At 44.4% G+C, this 17,263-nt stretch overlaps 1 protein-coding gene across 4 annotated transcripts in view; it reads right to left on the reverse strand.

Annotated features, from left to right (window-relative positions):
• Positions 1-17,263, reverse strand: part of LOC115160803 (FERM, ARHGEF and pleckstrin domain-containing protein 1) — an 82,065-nt gene that overhangs the window by 10,894 nt on the left and 53,908 nt on the right. The window contains exons 6-15 of one of the 4 annotated variants that reach the window (XM_029711237.1): positions 16,876-16,973; positions 16,292-16,406; positions 14,830-14,977; positions 14,325-14,420; positions 14,036-14,199; positions 13,760-13,828; positions 10,275-10,353; positions 9,818-10,028; positions 4,297-4,487; positions 3,851-3,940 (exon numbers count right to left, since the gene is read on the reverse strand). In XM_029711237.1, coding sequence (XP_029567097.1) covers positions 3,851-3,940; positions 4,297-4,487; positions 9,818-10,028; positions 10,275-10,353; positions 13,760-13,828; positions 14,036-14,199; positions 14,325-14,420; positions 14,830-14,977; positions 16,292-16,406; positions 16,876-16,973 — 1,261 coding nt within the window. Of the gene's footprint in view, positions 1-3,850; positions 3,941-4,296; positions 4,488-9,817; positions 10,029-10,274; positions 10,354-13,759; positions 13,829-14,035; positions 14,203-14,324; positions 14,421-14,829; positions 14,978-16,291; positions 16,407-16,875; positions 16,974-17,263 lie in introns of all 4 variants that reach the window. The other 3 variants (XM_029711236.1, XM_029711238.1, XM_029711235.1) reach the window with 3 other exon arrangements.

Genomic DNA, 17,263 nt, shown 5'->3' on the forward strand with positions numbered 1-17,263 from the left:
TGGGATTAAAATGGATTTAATTGACAACGATCTAGACAAAATACTCTGTAATGTCAAAGTGGAAGAATTTATATACATTTTTAAATGAATGGATGATAAAAAAACAAATATATCTTAATTCGATAAGTATTCAACCCCCTGAGTCAATACATGTTACAATCACCTTTGGAAGTGATTACAGCTGTGAGTCTTTCTTGGTAAGTCTCCAAAAGCTTTGACCACCTGAATTGTACAATAATTGCCCTTATTCTTTAAAAAAATTATTCAAACTCTGTCAAGTTGGTTGCTAATTATTGCCAGACAGCCATTTTCAAGTCTTATAGATTTTCAAGCCGATTTAAGTCAAAACTGTAACTAGGCCACTCAGGAACATTCAATGTCATCTTGGTAAGCAACTCCAGTTGCTTCAGTAAGGATTTACACCCCTTGACTTCAACATTTTATTGTGTTACAGCCTGAATTTAAAATATATCATAATGTCAAAGTGGAATGATGTTTTTTTAAACATATTTATTAAAAATGAAAAGCTGAAATGTCTTAAATGAACCCCTTTATGGTAAGCCTACATAAGTTCAGGAGTAAAAATGTGCTTAACAAGTCACATAATAAGTTGGATGATCTTCGAATGACTACCTCATCTCTGTTCCCCAACACACAAAATGATCAGTAAGGTCCCTCAGTCGAGCAGTGAACTTCAAACACAGATTCAACCACAAAGACCAGGGAGGTTTTCCAATGCCTCGCAAAGAAAGGCACCTCTTGCTAGATGGGTAAAAAATTATAATGCAGACATTGAATATCCCTTTGAGCATGGTGAAGTTATTAGTTATACTTTGGATGATGTATCAATACACCCAGTCACTACAAAGATACAGGTGTCCTTCCTAACTCAGTGGCTGGAGAGGAAGGAAACCGCTCAGGGATTTGGTGACTAATGGTGACTTTAAAACAATTACAGAGTTTAATGGCTGTGATAGGAGAAAACTGAGGATGGATCAACAACATTGCAGTTACTCGACAAAACCAAACAAATTTAAAAGAGTGAAAAAAGGGGAGCCTGTACAGAATAAAAATATTTAAAAAAAACATGCATCCTGTTTGCAACCAGGCACTAAAGTAATATTGAAAAAAAAATGTGGCAAACAATTCACTTTTGTGTTTTGGATTTGCCCAAACATTACTCAGAACCACTCTCCATAATTTCAAGCACAGTGGTGGCTGCATCATGTTTTGGGTATGCTTGTAATCATTAAGGAATTAGGAGTTTTACAGGATAACAAATAAATGGAATGACGCTAAGCACAGGCAAAATCCTAGAGGAATACCTAGTTCAGTCTGCTTTCCACCAGACACTGGGACATCTATTCACCTTTCAGCAGGACAATAACTTAAAAACACAAGGCCACATCTACACTGGAGTTGCTTACCAAGAAGGCCGTGAATGTTCCTGAGTGGTTGAGTTACAGTTTTGACTTAAATCTGTTTGAAAATCTATGGCAAGACCTGAAAATGGTTGTCTAGCAATGATCAACAACCAATTTGACAGAGCTTGAAGAATTAAAAAAATAAATAATGGCAAATATTGTACAATCCAGTCTCTTAGAGACTTACCCAGAAAGACTCACAGCTGTAATCACTGCCAAAGGTGATTCTAACATGTATTGATTCAGGGGGTTGGAATACTTATCGAATTAAGATATTCGTTTTTTTATCATCCATCCATTTAAAAATATATATAAATTCTTCCACTTTGACTGGGGTGTATTGACTGGGGTGTGAATACTTATGTAAATTAGATATTTCTGTATTTTATTTTCAATACGTGTACAAAATGTCTAAAACATGTTTCCACTTTTTCATTTTGGGGTATTGTGTGTAGATGGATGTGAAAAAATAATTTAATCCATTTTGAATTCAGGGTGTAACAACAAAACGGGGAATAAGTCAAGGGGCATGAATACTTTTTGAAGGCAGTGTATATTTGGCCTTCAATTTTAGGTAATTGTCCTGCTGAAAGGTGAATTTGTCTCCCAGTGTCTGTTGGAAAGCAGACAACCAGGTTTGCGCCTGTGCTTAGCTCCATTTCGTTTATTTTTATTCCAAAAAACGACCTAGTCCATGCCTATGATAAGCATACCCATAACATGATGCAGCCACCACCATGCTTGAAAATATGAAGAGTGGTACTCAGTGATGTGTTGTGTTGGCCTCATACATAATGCACAAAAAGTCAATTTATTTGGCACAGGATTCATGATTTGGAATATTTTTATTATGTACAGACTTCCTTCTTTTCACTGTCATTTATGTTAATATTGTGGAGTAACTACAATGTTGTTGATCCATCCTCAGTTTTCTGCTTTAAAGTCACCATTGGCCTCATGGTGAAATACCCGAGTGGTTTCCTTTCTCTCTGGCAACTACGTTAGGAAGGACGCCTGTATCTTTGTGGTGACTGGGTGTATTGATACACCATCCAAAGTGTAATTAATAAACTTCACCACGCTCAAAAGGATAATTAACGTCAGATTGTTTTAATTTTTTACCCATCTACCAATAGGTGCCCTTCTTTGTGAGACATTGGAAAACATCCCTGGTTTTTGTGGTTTTGTGCGTAGGCCAGTGACACAAAATCTCAATTTAATACATTTTAAAATCAGGCTGTAAGACAACAAAATGTGGAAAAAGTCAAGGGGTGTGAATACTGTATGAAGGCAGTGTAGACAGGAGAGGAGCAGGGTTTAGAGGAGGTAAAGCAGGGTGCTGCTGAAAGGTCTTGGGAAGCAGACAGCAGGCAGCAGCTGTTTCTCAGATGACTTAACAACACCAGCCAATGGGGGAGGGTGGAGAGGGGGAGGGAAAAAAACTAGAAAGAATGAGAAAGAGAGAGAAGAGAGAGACAAAGAGTGACCGAAAGAGAAAGAGCAGCCAAGACAAATGTTTATGAGAAGTGTAAAAGGCTTCTCTAAACATCAGAGAAGACAAGAAGCGGCGGCGGCCCAAATAAACAGAGAGAGAAGAGAGTGGTTCTGCAGTCGCTGTTTCCACATCTGTGAACGCTACTACAACCAGATGATGTTCACAGGGTGAATGCTGACTGCTACATACAGCACAACTAAAACACTTGCCGCCCAATCCCCCCCTTTCCCAAAAGACGTGTAAATATTGGACTATAAATTGTTGCTGTATTATACTCATGCTAAAAAGTTTATTTTATTCCACAGAGCCATTTACTTTATGTTCATATCCTTATCTTTTATCATTTCGTATTGCTGTTTCATTGCGGAGAAGGAACTTGCAAGTAACCATTTCGTTGGGTGGTGTATACCATGTGTATCCCGTACGACTAATAAAACGTGACACCTACACTCACAGCCTCCTCCTTCACTGATTGCAATACGCTGGAAGGAGATGTGCCTTTCTTTTAATATCCTGTTTTCTTTTGCGTCTCCCTTGAGAGACAAACAAAAAGGCGTCCATGTGTTTGTCTGTACAGAGGCGGTGGGAGCCAAAAGGAAATGACTAAAATAGGTTGTCAGCCCAACGTTAAGCAGGGACATTCAAGGCCATGGATCTCATTGCACTGTATATTCACAGCCTTGGGTGAGATAAACAGATGAATACATTTCATCGCATTCTCAGAGTATTTTCCCCACCTGCCCAAAAAAACATCTCCCACCCCCACCACCACTGCATGGATCCCTGTGTGTTTGCCATATGCTCTTTTGTAAAGCAGCTAGCCGGAATAATCAATGTTTTCTGCCCAGAGGACAGCATGGGAGAAAATAAACAAAAGATCAGTGTTGAGTCCCTGAGAGAGCGGATGAATCTATCTGGTGATGGGTCTTACCACAGTCACGACCTCCAGGTCCTTCAGATAGGTCCTCTCTGTGGTCAGCAGCTCCTTGGCAATAAAGTAGGCCTTGTCGGTGGGGAATCTCTGTGAAAGGAAGAGGACAGAGTGTTTAACTGAGCAGAGACAACACAGTAAGCTGTAGACTGTGTCTTGGGTTATTTTCTTCACATTTCGTGTCATCAATTCCAGTGTTAAGACATGTAGCCCAGTTATGGTACATCACATTTTGTACAGTGTTCACAGCACTGGTCCCTGTGGTGTAGCTATTTAGGCCAGGTAATCTGGGTCCTCTGCTATTTTAGGTACTATGTGACTGTAGCCTCTTTGAAGCTGGTTATGCTAACTGGAGATTTAAAACCACAATGACGTCCACACAGCAACTGACAACAATCCCTCTCTAGTTCTAATCCTTTAACAGGGGCCCTCTCTGGACCACAAACCTTCCTCCGAACCTCATCTTCATCGTCGGTGCGCACACTTCCGGCATCGTTGAGCAGGGGGCTGGTAAGGGGGGAGGGCTGCCGACCGTCCGGACTGTGACCACAGAGCTCGACCGGCTTCTGACCGTTGACCATGCCCTGGGAGTTACCGGAGGAGGCGGAGAGATGAGGGCTGTTGGACACCACTCCTGCTGTAGCCAAGGAGAGGGGGGATGAGAAATGAGAAAGAGTTAGAGGTGAACAAGTTCAATTACAGCCATATACATCTTATAGTATTGTCCCAGGGATAATAATGAGAGCTAAAATGGGGGATGTGCTTTGCCTGTAGCTAGTTACTGTAGCTAGTTACTGTAGCTACTTGCATCCAGACAAGAGTCACCCATGACTCACTCTGCTGCCCAGACAGCTCTAGTGCTCTTCTCTCTCTGTAATGTCTGCCATTTCAGCATGATACCATCAGGATTACGCTGCTGTTGGGTTGAATACAGTATTATGAATGACTGGAATCGCTTACCTAAATCAACTACACTGCCACTAGGATGTTCACTAGGGACACTTGATTGCATACTTGCCCACTACCGTCTCCTGTCCTCTGATAGCACCACGTTGGCATGGACAGAACAATGATTAAACCAGCAACATCTCCGGTGAACACCTTACCGACGCCACGACACTACATTCTACGATGGAGGGGACAGCTGTGACAACGAGCACCACGGGAATACCAAACACGGACTACATAAACACAGCCACGAGACACACACACAAATGAGTGTATATATATATAAAAAACACACTATAAACACACACGTACATTTAACAGAGCTATGCTACATCTACGACGGCACAGGAGGATGAGGATGGGACTAGCATCTAAAAACGGTCACGAGACAATGTCGGGGGGATGGGGGGGGGGGGGGGGGGGGGGGGTGATCTTTATAAAAGAAGATTCCGGAGTCCCACTTCATAAAGGTCAACTTTATTGACACTAGTGCACAACCGTATACAAGGTTAAAAAGTGTAGAAAGTCTCCCCGGGAAAGAGAAGAGCCGGTAAAAATCAGTATCAAGAGCCCAGTGAGTGTCAAAGCAACATCAACACGAGACCGTAGCAAACAGTGTGTGACGGAAGTGAGTAAGAGAGCGAGTGAGTGAGAGAAAGAGGGAAAGAGAAACAAGTCAAGTTGGAATTTACAACAAGCATATTCTGGGACTTGTCTAATAGTACCTGTAGGTGTCACAGTGCACAAAGCGCTTCCCAGAATAATCTCTCTATTGCAGTATTACTACGGATACCACTTTATTAATACTTCATTAAGACAGTCAGTTGCTTTAGAGGGAGCATACCGATTGTACGCCCAAGCTATATTATACAAATCAATTGTGTCAATCGTAGGAGCAGCACAATCTGCAGAAGAAGCATTTTGTGTCCACTCGTTGTAAAATTGAACTTAAAAATCAAAGTTTAATGGGTGAGCAGTAATCATCGTAACGTAATGCACATTGTCGTCTCAGATGGATCAAATTGGACTTTGCTGCTGAAAGTGCTACTGGCTTGTCTGGTGTGAGTGATATCTGCCTGGTGAAATGTTACAGTAGGTAGGAGTGAGAGAGTGAGGTGAGGGTACATACATCGTGAAACAGCCAGGGCAAGAAAGCATCAACATCATGCCTGAGCCCTGGGTTAGCTTCTTGGACATGCAATGGAGCCAAGCGCGGCTGAGACTAGCACACACACGCAAGCCTGGCCTATAGAGCCGTGAGTTGAAGCCTGGCACACAATATATTACTATAGAGTAGGTGTAGTGAATGTCTTGGTATCGTATACAAATCAGGACCCGAAATATCAGCCGTGTGCAACAGCCCAATGCCACAGAGCCATAAGACAGTGCTTGGTGTACCTGACAGGGTTCTCCTTGCCTGCAGTGATCCAGTGACCAGCACTACTCTCATACTGTTCCCTCTCACACTTAACCTGGAAGTCATCAATGAATCGGGTAAAAACATTGTGTTATTATTTACAGTTTATATTCATTTTGGACCATGTTAATAAATAGGACCAATATCATAAAACGACACAATAGATAATAAATACTACGTACACATGGAAGAAGTCCAAGCTAAAAGCGTCTCAAAGATCCTAGACTAGCAGAAGCCCGAGGCATTGATGGATGAGCTGAGACTTTGAGACGCTGCCCTTAAATTGCCTTTCAGACACATAACATACAGCACATACTGAAACCTGCCTCCATGTTCCCCGCTTATTCTCTGGTTCCTGTCATTTCTCAATTCCCCAGTCCTACATTCTAGTCCTCTGTACTCTCTGCTGACAGTTACCGGGACCACTGCAGTAAAGGAGACCCAGTTTAACCCCTTTTCTCTTCTCACAGTCAGTTACAGAACAGCAAAAACATCAGGACAGTACAGGAACAGGTTCACATGCGTCCAGAGCAGGGAAATAGAGACAAGGTGAGATTTAACCCCTTAAGTGTTGCATGCTGACAGAACAGAGTTTCAAATTGGACAAGGAAATTCGAAAAAAACAAACAAAAAAAACATTGTGATATAAGGTCAATAAATCCTTAATCAAAATTATACACTGCAAACAAATGACAAGGAGAATGAAGCAAAAGAAAGAAAAAAAAAAGAAAAAAATCGGGGACAGCAAGAAAACAAATAAACACAAAAGTGCAGAGTAATTTTGTTAGGGAAAAATGGCTACCTTTGCAATGCTGGGGGAAAAGAACAAATCAGTGAGATAAGTATACCCCTGGAGTTCGCTGAACAATAGAGAATGAACGCTTACAAGAGATGTTTAGGTAGACAAGGAGAAGAAGAGATGCCAACAGTGGGCATCAGAGCCATATTATACCACCGACACCTGAGGTCTCTCACACACACACACACTCTCTTAGGTCTAATAAAACATGCCTAAAACCACAGACAAATGCTTTTCTGGACAACTAGTACTAGCACAGTCAGTAGTAGTACTAACCGGGTGTAGATATCTGCTGGTATGTCAAGTCTTTAAAATAACGTTCCTTCGTTAAAACGGATGTTCCCCAGAACAAACTACGTCTATGAAAAATTATTGTGGCTCTGTTTGCAGATATATATAAAACACCAGTCAACAGTAGTTGGCTGAATTTCAATCCGTTGAGCCATTTGTACAGAACACAGGGTTACTGTAAACATAGTGAATATGAAATGAGGAGTTGGGACGTGCTGCAGGCGAACTGGAAGCTTTCTCAGCACCAAACAAAGACATGACCTACTTCTCTCACTACGGACACCAATTAGATATCAACCGCATGTACAGTACAAGCAAAACCCACGTCTATACTCAATGCTATTGTGCCCTCCTAAATATCAACAACTAATCACAGACACAGAACATTAACACAGAACATTACAGGAAACGGCCTGTCCGTCTCCTCTATTTCTAGACACAGTATACTCAACACGAACCAATCCATCACAAAAGTCTACAGATACAATCATATCGATTACAAAAGCAATACAAGTGCATATACAGTACCGTATAAAACGTAAACCAACTCCCCCATCGACATGCTATCAAACAACAACATATTGTCAATTTACAGAATGGATGTTATATCAGCGATGGGCGACTCCAGTCCTCGGGCTGGAGTGGTGTCACACGTCTCTCCACATCCCTAGCAAACACCGCTGATTCAACTAACTGCGTTCTAAACTGAAGGTCAGGATTAGTTGATTAATGGAGTCAGGTGTGTCAGCTGGCGCTGGCAAAACTGTGACACCAATCAGGCCCCCCCGAGGACTGGAGTTGCCCACCCCTGTGTTATATGAAGACACATGACGGCATTAGACAGAGCATTGGAACCCTCCGACAATCAATAAACCCTACAATGCATCACCGCAGACGGAGTGTGAAACAATAATTCCCTCGACTTCATCCCAAACGTTAAGCTACAGAGCATCGGGGTGTTTGAAACCCTCACCGACCACTGCATTTCATTCATGCAGTGTTTGTTCAAAGGACTTGGCACTAGAAAACGATAATCTCTCTAATTCAGAACCACCTGGTGTGTGCAGACACCAATACAATCCGAGAAGACATGAAAGGTTAACTCCCTAAGGGTAGAAGAGAACAGAGAGAGCCTTCATCCCTCTCTCCCTCAGTTAAAGGGCAGAGCAACCCAATGGGAAACAGAGTGTCAGGCTGGCTCATGGTTGAGCGTACTCTACTGTATACTGAGCACAGCGACAGAGGAGTGTGAAGGGGGTTAGTAGTGCCTTGACTTAAACCCTCCTAAGCAACATCTGTCCCTCCACACAAACTGGCATAGCTATCACCATCTACCACGCTAACCATCCCATCTCCTCTCAGACCCAAAGCCACCCTACCCTGCCTACAGGGCAGGTCTCTGGACTTCTTTTCTCAAGGCTAGCCTAACAGCTGAACACCTGAGCCCCGTCCTCGTCACTAAAATTAAGGCAGCCATCTTCCTCCAACTCCTCATCCAGCTGGAGGCTACCGAAGGAGTATTTGTTCCTGGGCATGGGGGAGGAGTTGACCCCCATGGCCATGGGGTTACCATAGGTCAGCGGGTGGCTGCTGGAGCTGCCCGTGGTGGTCTCGGTCTCCGAGTCACTGGACTCGGTGCCACTGCTGGTGGAGCCGTCAATCATCTGAACAGCCCCTATGTGGTCTACGCCACCGCGGCTGTACAGCTTCTGTAAGGGGCTGGGCTTGGGCTGGCCGGGGGCAGACAGGCCATTGGCCATCATGCGGCGCTCCAGAGCAGCCATGCGCTCGTTGCGGGAGACGACAGGTCGGGGATCGTGGGAGGGCGTGGAGGTGGCCTGCTGCGGGCTCAGGACGAAGGGGTCAGTGTCGGAACGGTTACGCATGTTGTGGAGCTTCTGTAAGTGTGGCGAGCGGGCCACGATGGGTGAGTAGCTGCCGTAGTGGGGCGGGGCCTGGCCCTCATCTCGGGGCCCCCCAGGGCCCCCCCGGGCGTTAAAGCCCCCGTGACCCGGGTCGTCCCAGCGCGGGAGCCGGGAGCCGTAGCCGTTCTGCTCGGCGTGGCTGAGCGAACCTGTCCGGTGGAAGGTGCTCATAACGGGGCTTGATGTGGTGCTCTTAGAGCCTAACATATGGCGGACCGTCAGGGGGCTGCTGCTACGCTGATCCCCAATACCACGACCCCCCAAATCCTCCATCATAGTGCTATGGAGGGGGCCACAGGGCGGACCACCGCCGAAGAACGCCAGGTTTCCCGACTCATCTAATGCACGGCTCATATTGAGGGGGGGTTTTGGAGAGGGAGGGGACTCCATGTACCTCATCCTACCCAGAGCGAGTTCTCGCTCGTTTATACTGCCATGGCGGGGGCCCGCCGCCTCCTCCCCATAGCACTCATTAGGGTGAGACCTGGTAACCCGGCCCTTGGCCACGTCGTATTCACTATCTATATCACTGCAGTCAATGTAGGGGATGGAGGAGCTGCTGCCCTTAGCGCCCCGGGAGGCTGGACCTGTGTTCAGATGTTCTGGGTGGGGCTGCCTGGCTGGGCCTGGTTCTGCCCCGGGGCCTGGCCTGTCCTCGCTGTTTGCCACATTCCTCTGGCTGGAGGGGCTGCCTCTGGTCCGCAGGGCCGATGGGTCTTCAGCGCTCACCAACACGGACTCCTTCCAGTGACGGCGGGGCGGAGAGTCCACTACGTCTCCTGGAGCACGGCTCACACTCTGTGGCGAACGGAGAAGAGCGAGAAAGAGAGGGCTAAAGGTTATATTTAACAGTTAAACAAGGAACTAGAGTTTTTGTGTCATGGATTAGTTAGTTATTTATTCCACTCAATTATTAACACTGTTCTACACACTATATTTTTCATGTTCTAATCTTCCTAGATGGAAACATGCTGGGTTGGCTAGCAGATAGAGACTGTTCCACAAAGTGCCATTTAGTACACTAGCCTCTAAGGAGACACTGACTTCTTTTGGCACTTGAGGGCGGTGCGGGGAAGGCAGTGGAGACAGGCGGCTGCTGCTGTGCTGAACCCTACTGTGTTTCCTGAAGAGGAGACAGGGTGACAGAAAGTGAACATGTTATACACCTGGCAAACCTTCGCACATCCGGTCTCTGTATAACTAGATATAAAAACACCCCCATTAAAAGGGTTCTATTTGAACAAACCGATGGTAAATCTAAGCGCCGGCGGTAGCGCTATACATGTATCGTAGGTCCGAGGGGTGTGTCAGAATCGTTTTTTTGCTATTTTCACAGCCGTTATTACGAGCGCAATAGCTGGCGGTAGTGCGAAAGGGCTGGGTTTTGATGAATAAATAAGTTGTAGGTGTGACGAGGGCTGGGCCACCCACTGGCCAATCAAGGCGTTCCATAGCTTAATACGGCATACGCGTCAAGTTCTGTAGGTTATTGACAGTTAATTCGGCTGGGGGCACGGAATATTCTCATCCTAGTCCATTGTGGATTGATACTACAGTTTATTAAATAGCACAGGCTACAGTAACAAGTGATAGCAACAGTAAAAAAATAAAAAATCCAGTGTTTGCTCAATAGGTTTGGAATGTTGACAGTCAACATTGTAATTGGCTTCAACTAGTATAGGTCTTTACGCATGGCACTTCTCCTCAAAAACAAAATACTAGGCTCCCATAAATGATAATGTTTCTGTGAGGCATGTTCTCAATAAGCAAGATATAGCCTAAGCTTAGCTTTAATATGGCGTTATAGGACAGCACATTTTGAACAGCCTATGTTTGGAGAAGTGCGTCTTTGTTAACTGGACAAGAGGCGCTCTTTGGAAATGGGGATGGATGCAAACCGAATGGAGTATGCACTGCAGGTAGGTCGATGTGACTTGTGAACATTGAAAACGTAGGTCAGCAAAAATCTCGCGAGTAGACCATTTAGAAAACTTTTATGAATAGGCTCCTTGGCTAATAATTGGCCAGGATGAGAATGAAACCTGACACATTGCTGTTAAACCAGCTTTCGTTATCGTAGGGTAAGGGCAGTCTACTAAAAGGAGTTCTTTTTTTAATCAAACGAAAAACAAGCCAGTTGTTACAGGAAAATAACTTCAATGTTTCTAAATACGAGTGTCACCGGGTTATCTAATCACGGGTCCCATGACGGTAAACTTCCGACTTCAACTGTATATGGATAAAAGGGGATTTCCACTCACTGTTTTGCTGCTGCCAAACTTGATATTTTAATAAAGCTTTGGTGATGAGGAGAAGGGGTATGCTTGGTTTTTAAATCAAGTGAAACAGGATTTTCTTATTTTATTTTTGTTATCAGCTTCAACATTGCGGCTTCTATCGATGTAATTGTCGGCATAGTTTCCAATCCCCCATATATATATATTTGATTTTTATATATATATATATATATATATTTGATTTTTATATATATATATATATATATATATTATTTTAAATATACAGTCCAGTTAAAGGTTTGGACACTACTCCTTCATGGGTTTTTCTTTATTTTTTACATTGTAGAATAATGGTGAACAAAACTATGAAATAACACATATGGAATCATGTAGTAAACAAAAAAGTATTATACAAATCCAAATATATTTTATATTTGAGATTCTTCAAAGTAGCCACCCTTTTCCTTGACGATAGCTTTGCACACTCTTGGCATTCTCTCAACCAGCCTCATGAGGTAGTCACCTGGAATGAATTTCAATTAACAGGTTTGTCTTGTTAAAAGTTAATTTGTGGAATACCTTTCCTTCTTAATGCGTTTGAGCCAAACACTTGTGTGGTGACAAGGTAGGGGTGGTATACAGAAGATAGCCCTATTTGGTAAAAGACCAAGTCCATATTATGGCAAGAACAGCTCAAATAAGCAAAGAGAAATGACAGTCCATCATTACTTTAACATATGAAGGTCAGTCAATCTGGAAAATGTCAAGAACTTTGAAAGTTTCTTCAAGTGCAGTCGCAAAAACCATCAAGCGCTATGATGAAACTGGCTTTCACGAGGACCGCCACAGGAAAGGAAGACCCAGAGTTACCTCTACTGCAGAGGATAAGTTAATTATAGTTACCAGCCCAAATAAATGCTTCAGAGATCAAGTAACAGACAACAACATCAACTGTTCAGAGGAGACTTTGTGAAATCAGGCCTTCATGGTCGAATTGCTGCTAAAGGACACCAATAATAAGTAGAGACTTGCTTGGGCCAAGAAACACGAGCAATGGACATTAGATCGGTGGAAATCTGTCCTTTTGTCTGAGGAGTCCAAATTTGAGATTTTTGGTTCCAGCCGCCGTGTCTTTGTGAGACACAGAGTAGGTGACTGGATGATCTCCACATGTGTGGTTCATTTAAGGACTAAAAATTGATGGCTGTGCCATATAAATTGGAAAATAGTTGGGAAGAGATTTTCGATGTGTCGATGTACCGATTCCAAAACAACAGTCTCAAAGTCAACAGCGAAGAGGCGACTCAGGGATGCTGGCCTTCTAGGAAGAGTTCCTTTGTCCAGTGTCGGTGTTCTTTTGCCCATATTAATATTTTATTTTTATTGGCCAGTCTGAGATATGGCTTTTTCTTTGCAGCATCCTAGAAGGCCAGCATCCTGGAGCCGCCTCTTCACTGTTGACGTTGAGACTGGTGTTTTGCGGGTACTATTTAATGACAGTTGAGGACTTGTGTGGTGTCTGTTTCTCAAACTAGACACTAATGTACTTGTCCTCTTGCTCAGTTGTGCACCGGGTCCTCCCACTCCACTTTCTATTCTGGTTAGAGCCAGTTTGCGCTGTTCTGTGAAGGGAGTAGTACGAGATCTTCAGCTTCTTGGCAATTTCTCGCATGGAATAGCCTTCATTTCTCAGAACAAGAATAGACTGACGAGTTTCAGAAGAAAGTGCTTTGTATCTGGACATTTTGAGCCTGAAATCGAGCCCACAAATGTTGATGCTCCAGATACTCAACTAGTCTAAAGGCCATTTTTATTGCTTCTTTAATCAGAAAAACAATTTTCAGCTGTGCTAACAATTTTGAAAAGGTTTTCTAATGATCAATTAGCCTTTTGGAATGATAAACTTAGATTAGCTAACACAACGTGCCATTGGAACACAGGAGTGATGGTTGCTGATAATGGGCCTATGTAGATATTCCATACAAAATCTGCCGTTTCCAGCTACAATAGTCATTTGTGACCCCAAACCTTTGAACGGTAGTGTATATATATAACATTCGATTGGTTTTGTATAATTATTTCTGAAATATCCCCACCGGCGCATACTGAAATTGGCACTTCGGCGCACGTTTTTAAGGACACACCTCCGATATTGCCACCCATCCCACATTAGCGCAAGCGAGCTCATATAAGACAGGTAAATTACCAATCCTGGCACTAGGGTATGAAAATAGAAGAATTGACAATCGCGCTGGCTTAACGTCAACCAAAAATAGAGCCCTAAGTCTTTACCTTTCAAAGGGAATCTTCTTAAACTCAGAATCCTTCACGTAATCAATCACCTGCTTCTGGGTCCGACCGCTGCAGTGAGAAAAGTAGCAAGGGAGATGATTGAGGTCAGTGAATTTACAGCAGAGCTGGAGCAGCTTTGTCCGGGTGACAGTTAGTAAATGAGATTCAGACTGAGGTACTGACTGGTTCTTCATCAAACCTGCTCTATCCTGTGTCCTGAGAGACTGTTTTATTATTGTGTGGCCCCAGGGGCCCTCGAGGGGCCAGCTTGTCTACCTGAATCTGAAGGAGGAGCCTCGGGTGAAGAGGACAGGCTTGGGCTTGGGTTTGGGCTCCTCGAAGAGGCGGAAGAAGGCGTGGTATTCCACACAGATCTTCCAGAAGACTTTACAGCAGTCCCGGCTACCCATCAGGAACTCCAGAGTGTCCTGGTAAGAGCTCTGCTGCAGGGTGGGACAGATATAGATGTAACACACATCAATGGAAAAACTCAGGGCTGAACGCCCTTAGGCATTGGTTATGATTATTATTTTAAATTCTTATAGTCTATGGCCAGATGACTTACGTTCAGGTCAGGTCTGAGCTTGATGAGAAACCGCTTCCTTTTGAAGCTCAATTTGCGCACTTTGGACCAGTTGAAGGCATTGATCTTGGTGTGTCCCTGCAGCCGATGTATAAGTTCACACAATGGTTTAACATGGCGTGTGACATGCAATAAAAATCAGCCTGTTCGTTTTCCTAATCCTGCCATCAAACATCAGCTCCACATTCCTCAAATAGAACTAGCTAGCTCTTAATCCCAATAGATTTGTGAACAGAGAAACTGTCACATGTCAAAAGCCTGCCAACTCAATTCCACTTCAAAGAGCAATTGAAAAGCAGAACAGCTGCAAGCAAGTGTGGCATAACCAAGCTGGTTAATCATTTAAACTACCAATTTGCTATTACACCATCCACATCAAACATTTGATCAAACATCCTGTAAGTTTCTAATTATAAACAGCAGTCTACAAATCCTCTAACTCCATCCAGCTCTACTGGGTGTTGACCTGTAAAGTAGTATCGGTCACCTGAAAGACCAGGACACCAGTGTGCGCCACGGCCAGGCTCAGCTTGCTGCCCTCGCGGTCCTTGGCAGGATGCAGTCTCACTCCGTACAGCTCCAGCCTGCGTGCCACCTCCAGCAGCTGGTAGTCCGACTCTGCTGGCGTCTGACCCCTACAAGCACACAGACAGCAGCCTGCGTCAAGTCTCATAGGCCTCCAAGGACATGTCCCAAATGACACTCTATTCCCTTTATAGTGCCCTACTTTTGACGCAGTCTCACACAAGTCTCTTATAAGTTTCACAATCACGGCAAGGTGGCGTTGAGGTGGGATGCGTCACAATTCCAGGGGTCAACAAACAGTTACATTTTACATCCATTTTGGGCTTCTGAACCTGGCTGCTCTAAACCAAGAACTGTACCTTAAATCGGAATACCATCTACCATCAAATACATATTCCTATATGTTCTGTAATTGTGGTGAGAGACCAAGCCACAAGCCAATCTGTGTTCCCACATTTAAGCTGACACCACACACCACCGAGTTCTGGGTAGAAACGAAGTTGCATAGTACCTCATTTCCCTAATTCTTATCTGTGAAAAAGCTTTCCTGTTTCCTGTGTGCTGTAGTTAATTTGAGATTTAACTCTAGCCATGGCTCCCTGCCAGGAGAACTGTGGTTAGTGTTATCAGCTGAAAAGACAGGGAAAAAAAGAACAAGTCGGGGAGGACAGTCAAATCTAACGGAGCTCCTTTCATCTTGTCAGCTGCCTGGTGATCTCCCATCTCCGCCGTGACACCAGTGTAGCGTGGAGGACTGGGGGGGTGAGGGAAGGGCTGACCATGTCCTCCTGGCACATGTTTAGAGCCAGCCAGCTGCAACGATGAGGAGGACACTGAGGGGATTGTGGGATACGGAAGCCTTCCACCGTGTGTTCTCCCAGGAGTACAGAACTATCCAATTAGGAAAGAGATTATAAGAGGAAAAAAATACTGGGAGTAGGAGAGGCTACAGTGAGTGAGTTCAAGCAACCGTTTCCCTTGTGCCAACCTGTCAGCTGACTAGACAGGAGAGATATAACAATGGAAATCCAAAGTTGTTAGCTGTTTTCCATGCTGAAGTCTGGTGCGGTGTGTTGCTCATTAGGCTGTGATCCGGGTAGATTCCAGAACTTTTCTGGGGACCTGAGCAGGGTTGCTAATAAAGCAGACACACATTCACCTCCAGGCCCTAACCACTCAACCAGCCCAGGGGGCTTTGCCTTGTCTAAACATGACGAAGAATGCCATGTCAGTTAACACACTGGAACAAAGCACTCTATTCATTCAGTGGCGACTTTCCCGACTGTGTCATCTGCGTATTAAACGTTGCCTTGGAAAGTATAAGGGTCTTTTACGACCTTTTCCTGTTCAGAGTGGACCTGAATAATGCCTGCATACAACTCTGGTTCCAGTGCAGACAAACCAGTTACAGAGGAGTTACTCACACATTCTTTGAGTGGAACTCCATGATCTTGTCGATCAGAGCCACCTGGTCTGGAATGTAGTTGTTGTTGAGGAGGTGCTGCCGACTCTGGCTCTCCTCAAAGTCCCCAATCTCAGCTGGAGGACAAAGGGTTCATGTTATGACATTGTAATACATTGTGTGCAGTGTGTATCTGTGCCACCGCAGGTTGATAATTTGGATCATTCGCTTACAGCCCTAAATAGAATAGATGAGAATAGATTGAATGGAATACATCCTCATCTGTCTCTCTTGCCTCTAGAATCCCACTTTGACAGCTCCCTCTAGCATTAGAATCCTGGCAGGCTGAGGAACGGATGTTTTCTGGGAAGGGTACTGACACGTTTGGTTATTCTGAAGCCGTCAGTCTATCCAGATTTCATTGCAGACGAAGACTATAAAAAGGTATCCATGGCAACACACTGATTGTCAAATTTGGGATGCTGCAACACATCCTGGTCGGCACAGTTTGAAGACGGCACGAGCAACATAACGTGTTTCCCTACACATCTATCTTCTCTATTGGCCCTGTGATCCACTAAGCCATAAAGTAACAGAGAGACGTACACTGGATAATATGGGAGACCAGCAGGGCTGCGCTACTGTCGTTGCAGGCCAGGCGTCCACAGGCAAGGTCATGCTTGATCTGCAGGGCGAAGAGGTACCTGAACAAGACGGCACAGAGAGACAGGTTAGAACAGAGTCAACAGGATGGCTGGCTGTGTGTGGTTAACATCGCAAAACCTGTCAGACGACAACGCAGGAGGAAGCAACCTCAAAAGGAACCACTTGGAGGTGATCCCAGCTTGCCAAATACAATCTATAATGCAACAGGTTCAGAAAGACAGCTTCTTGGCACATACATGTCACCACACCCAGAAGTACTGACTGTTGACTGACCCCTTACGATTGCATCATAGGGGTGTACAGTACAAACCCCCCAAAAAACTGCATT

Source organism: Salmo trutta, chromosome 24 (genome assembly GCF_901001165.1).
Source record: "Salmo trutta chromosome 24, fSalTru1.1, whole genome shotgun sequence".
Lineage (NCBI taxonomy): Eukaryota > Metazoa > Chordata > Actinopteri > Salmoniformes > Salmonidae > Salmo > Salmo trutta.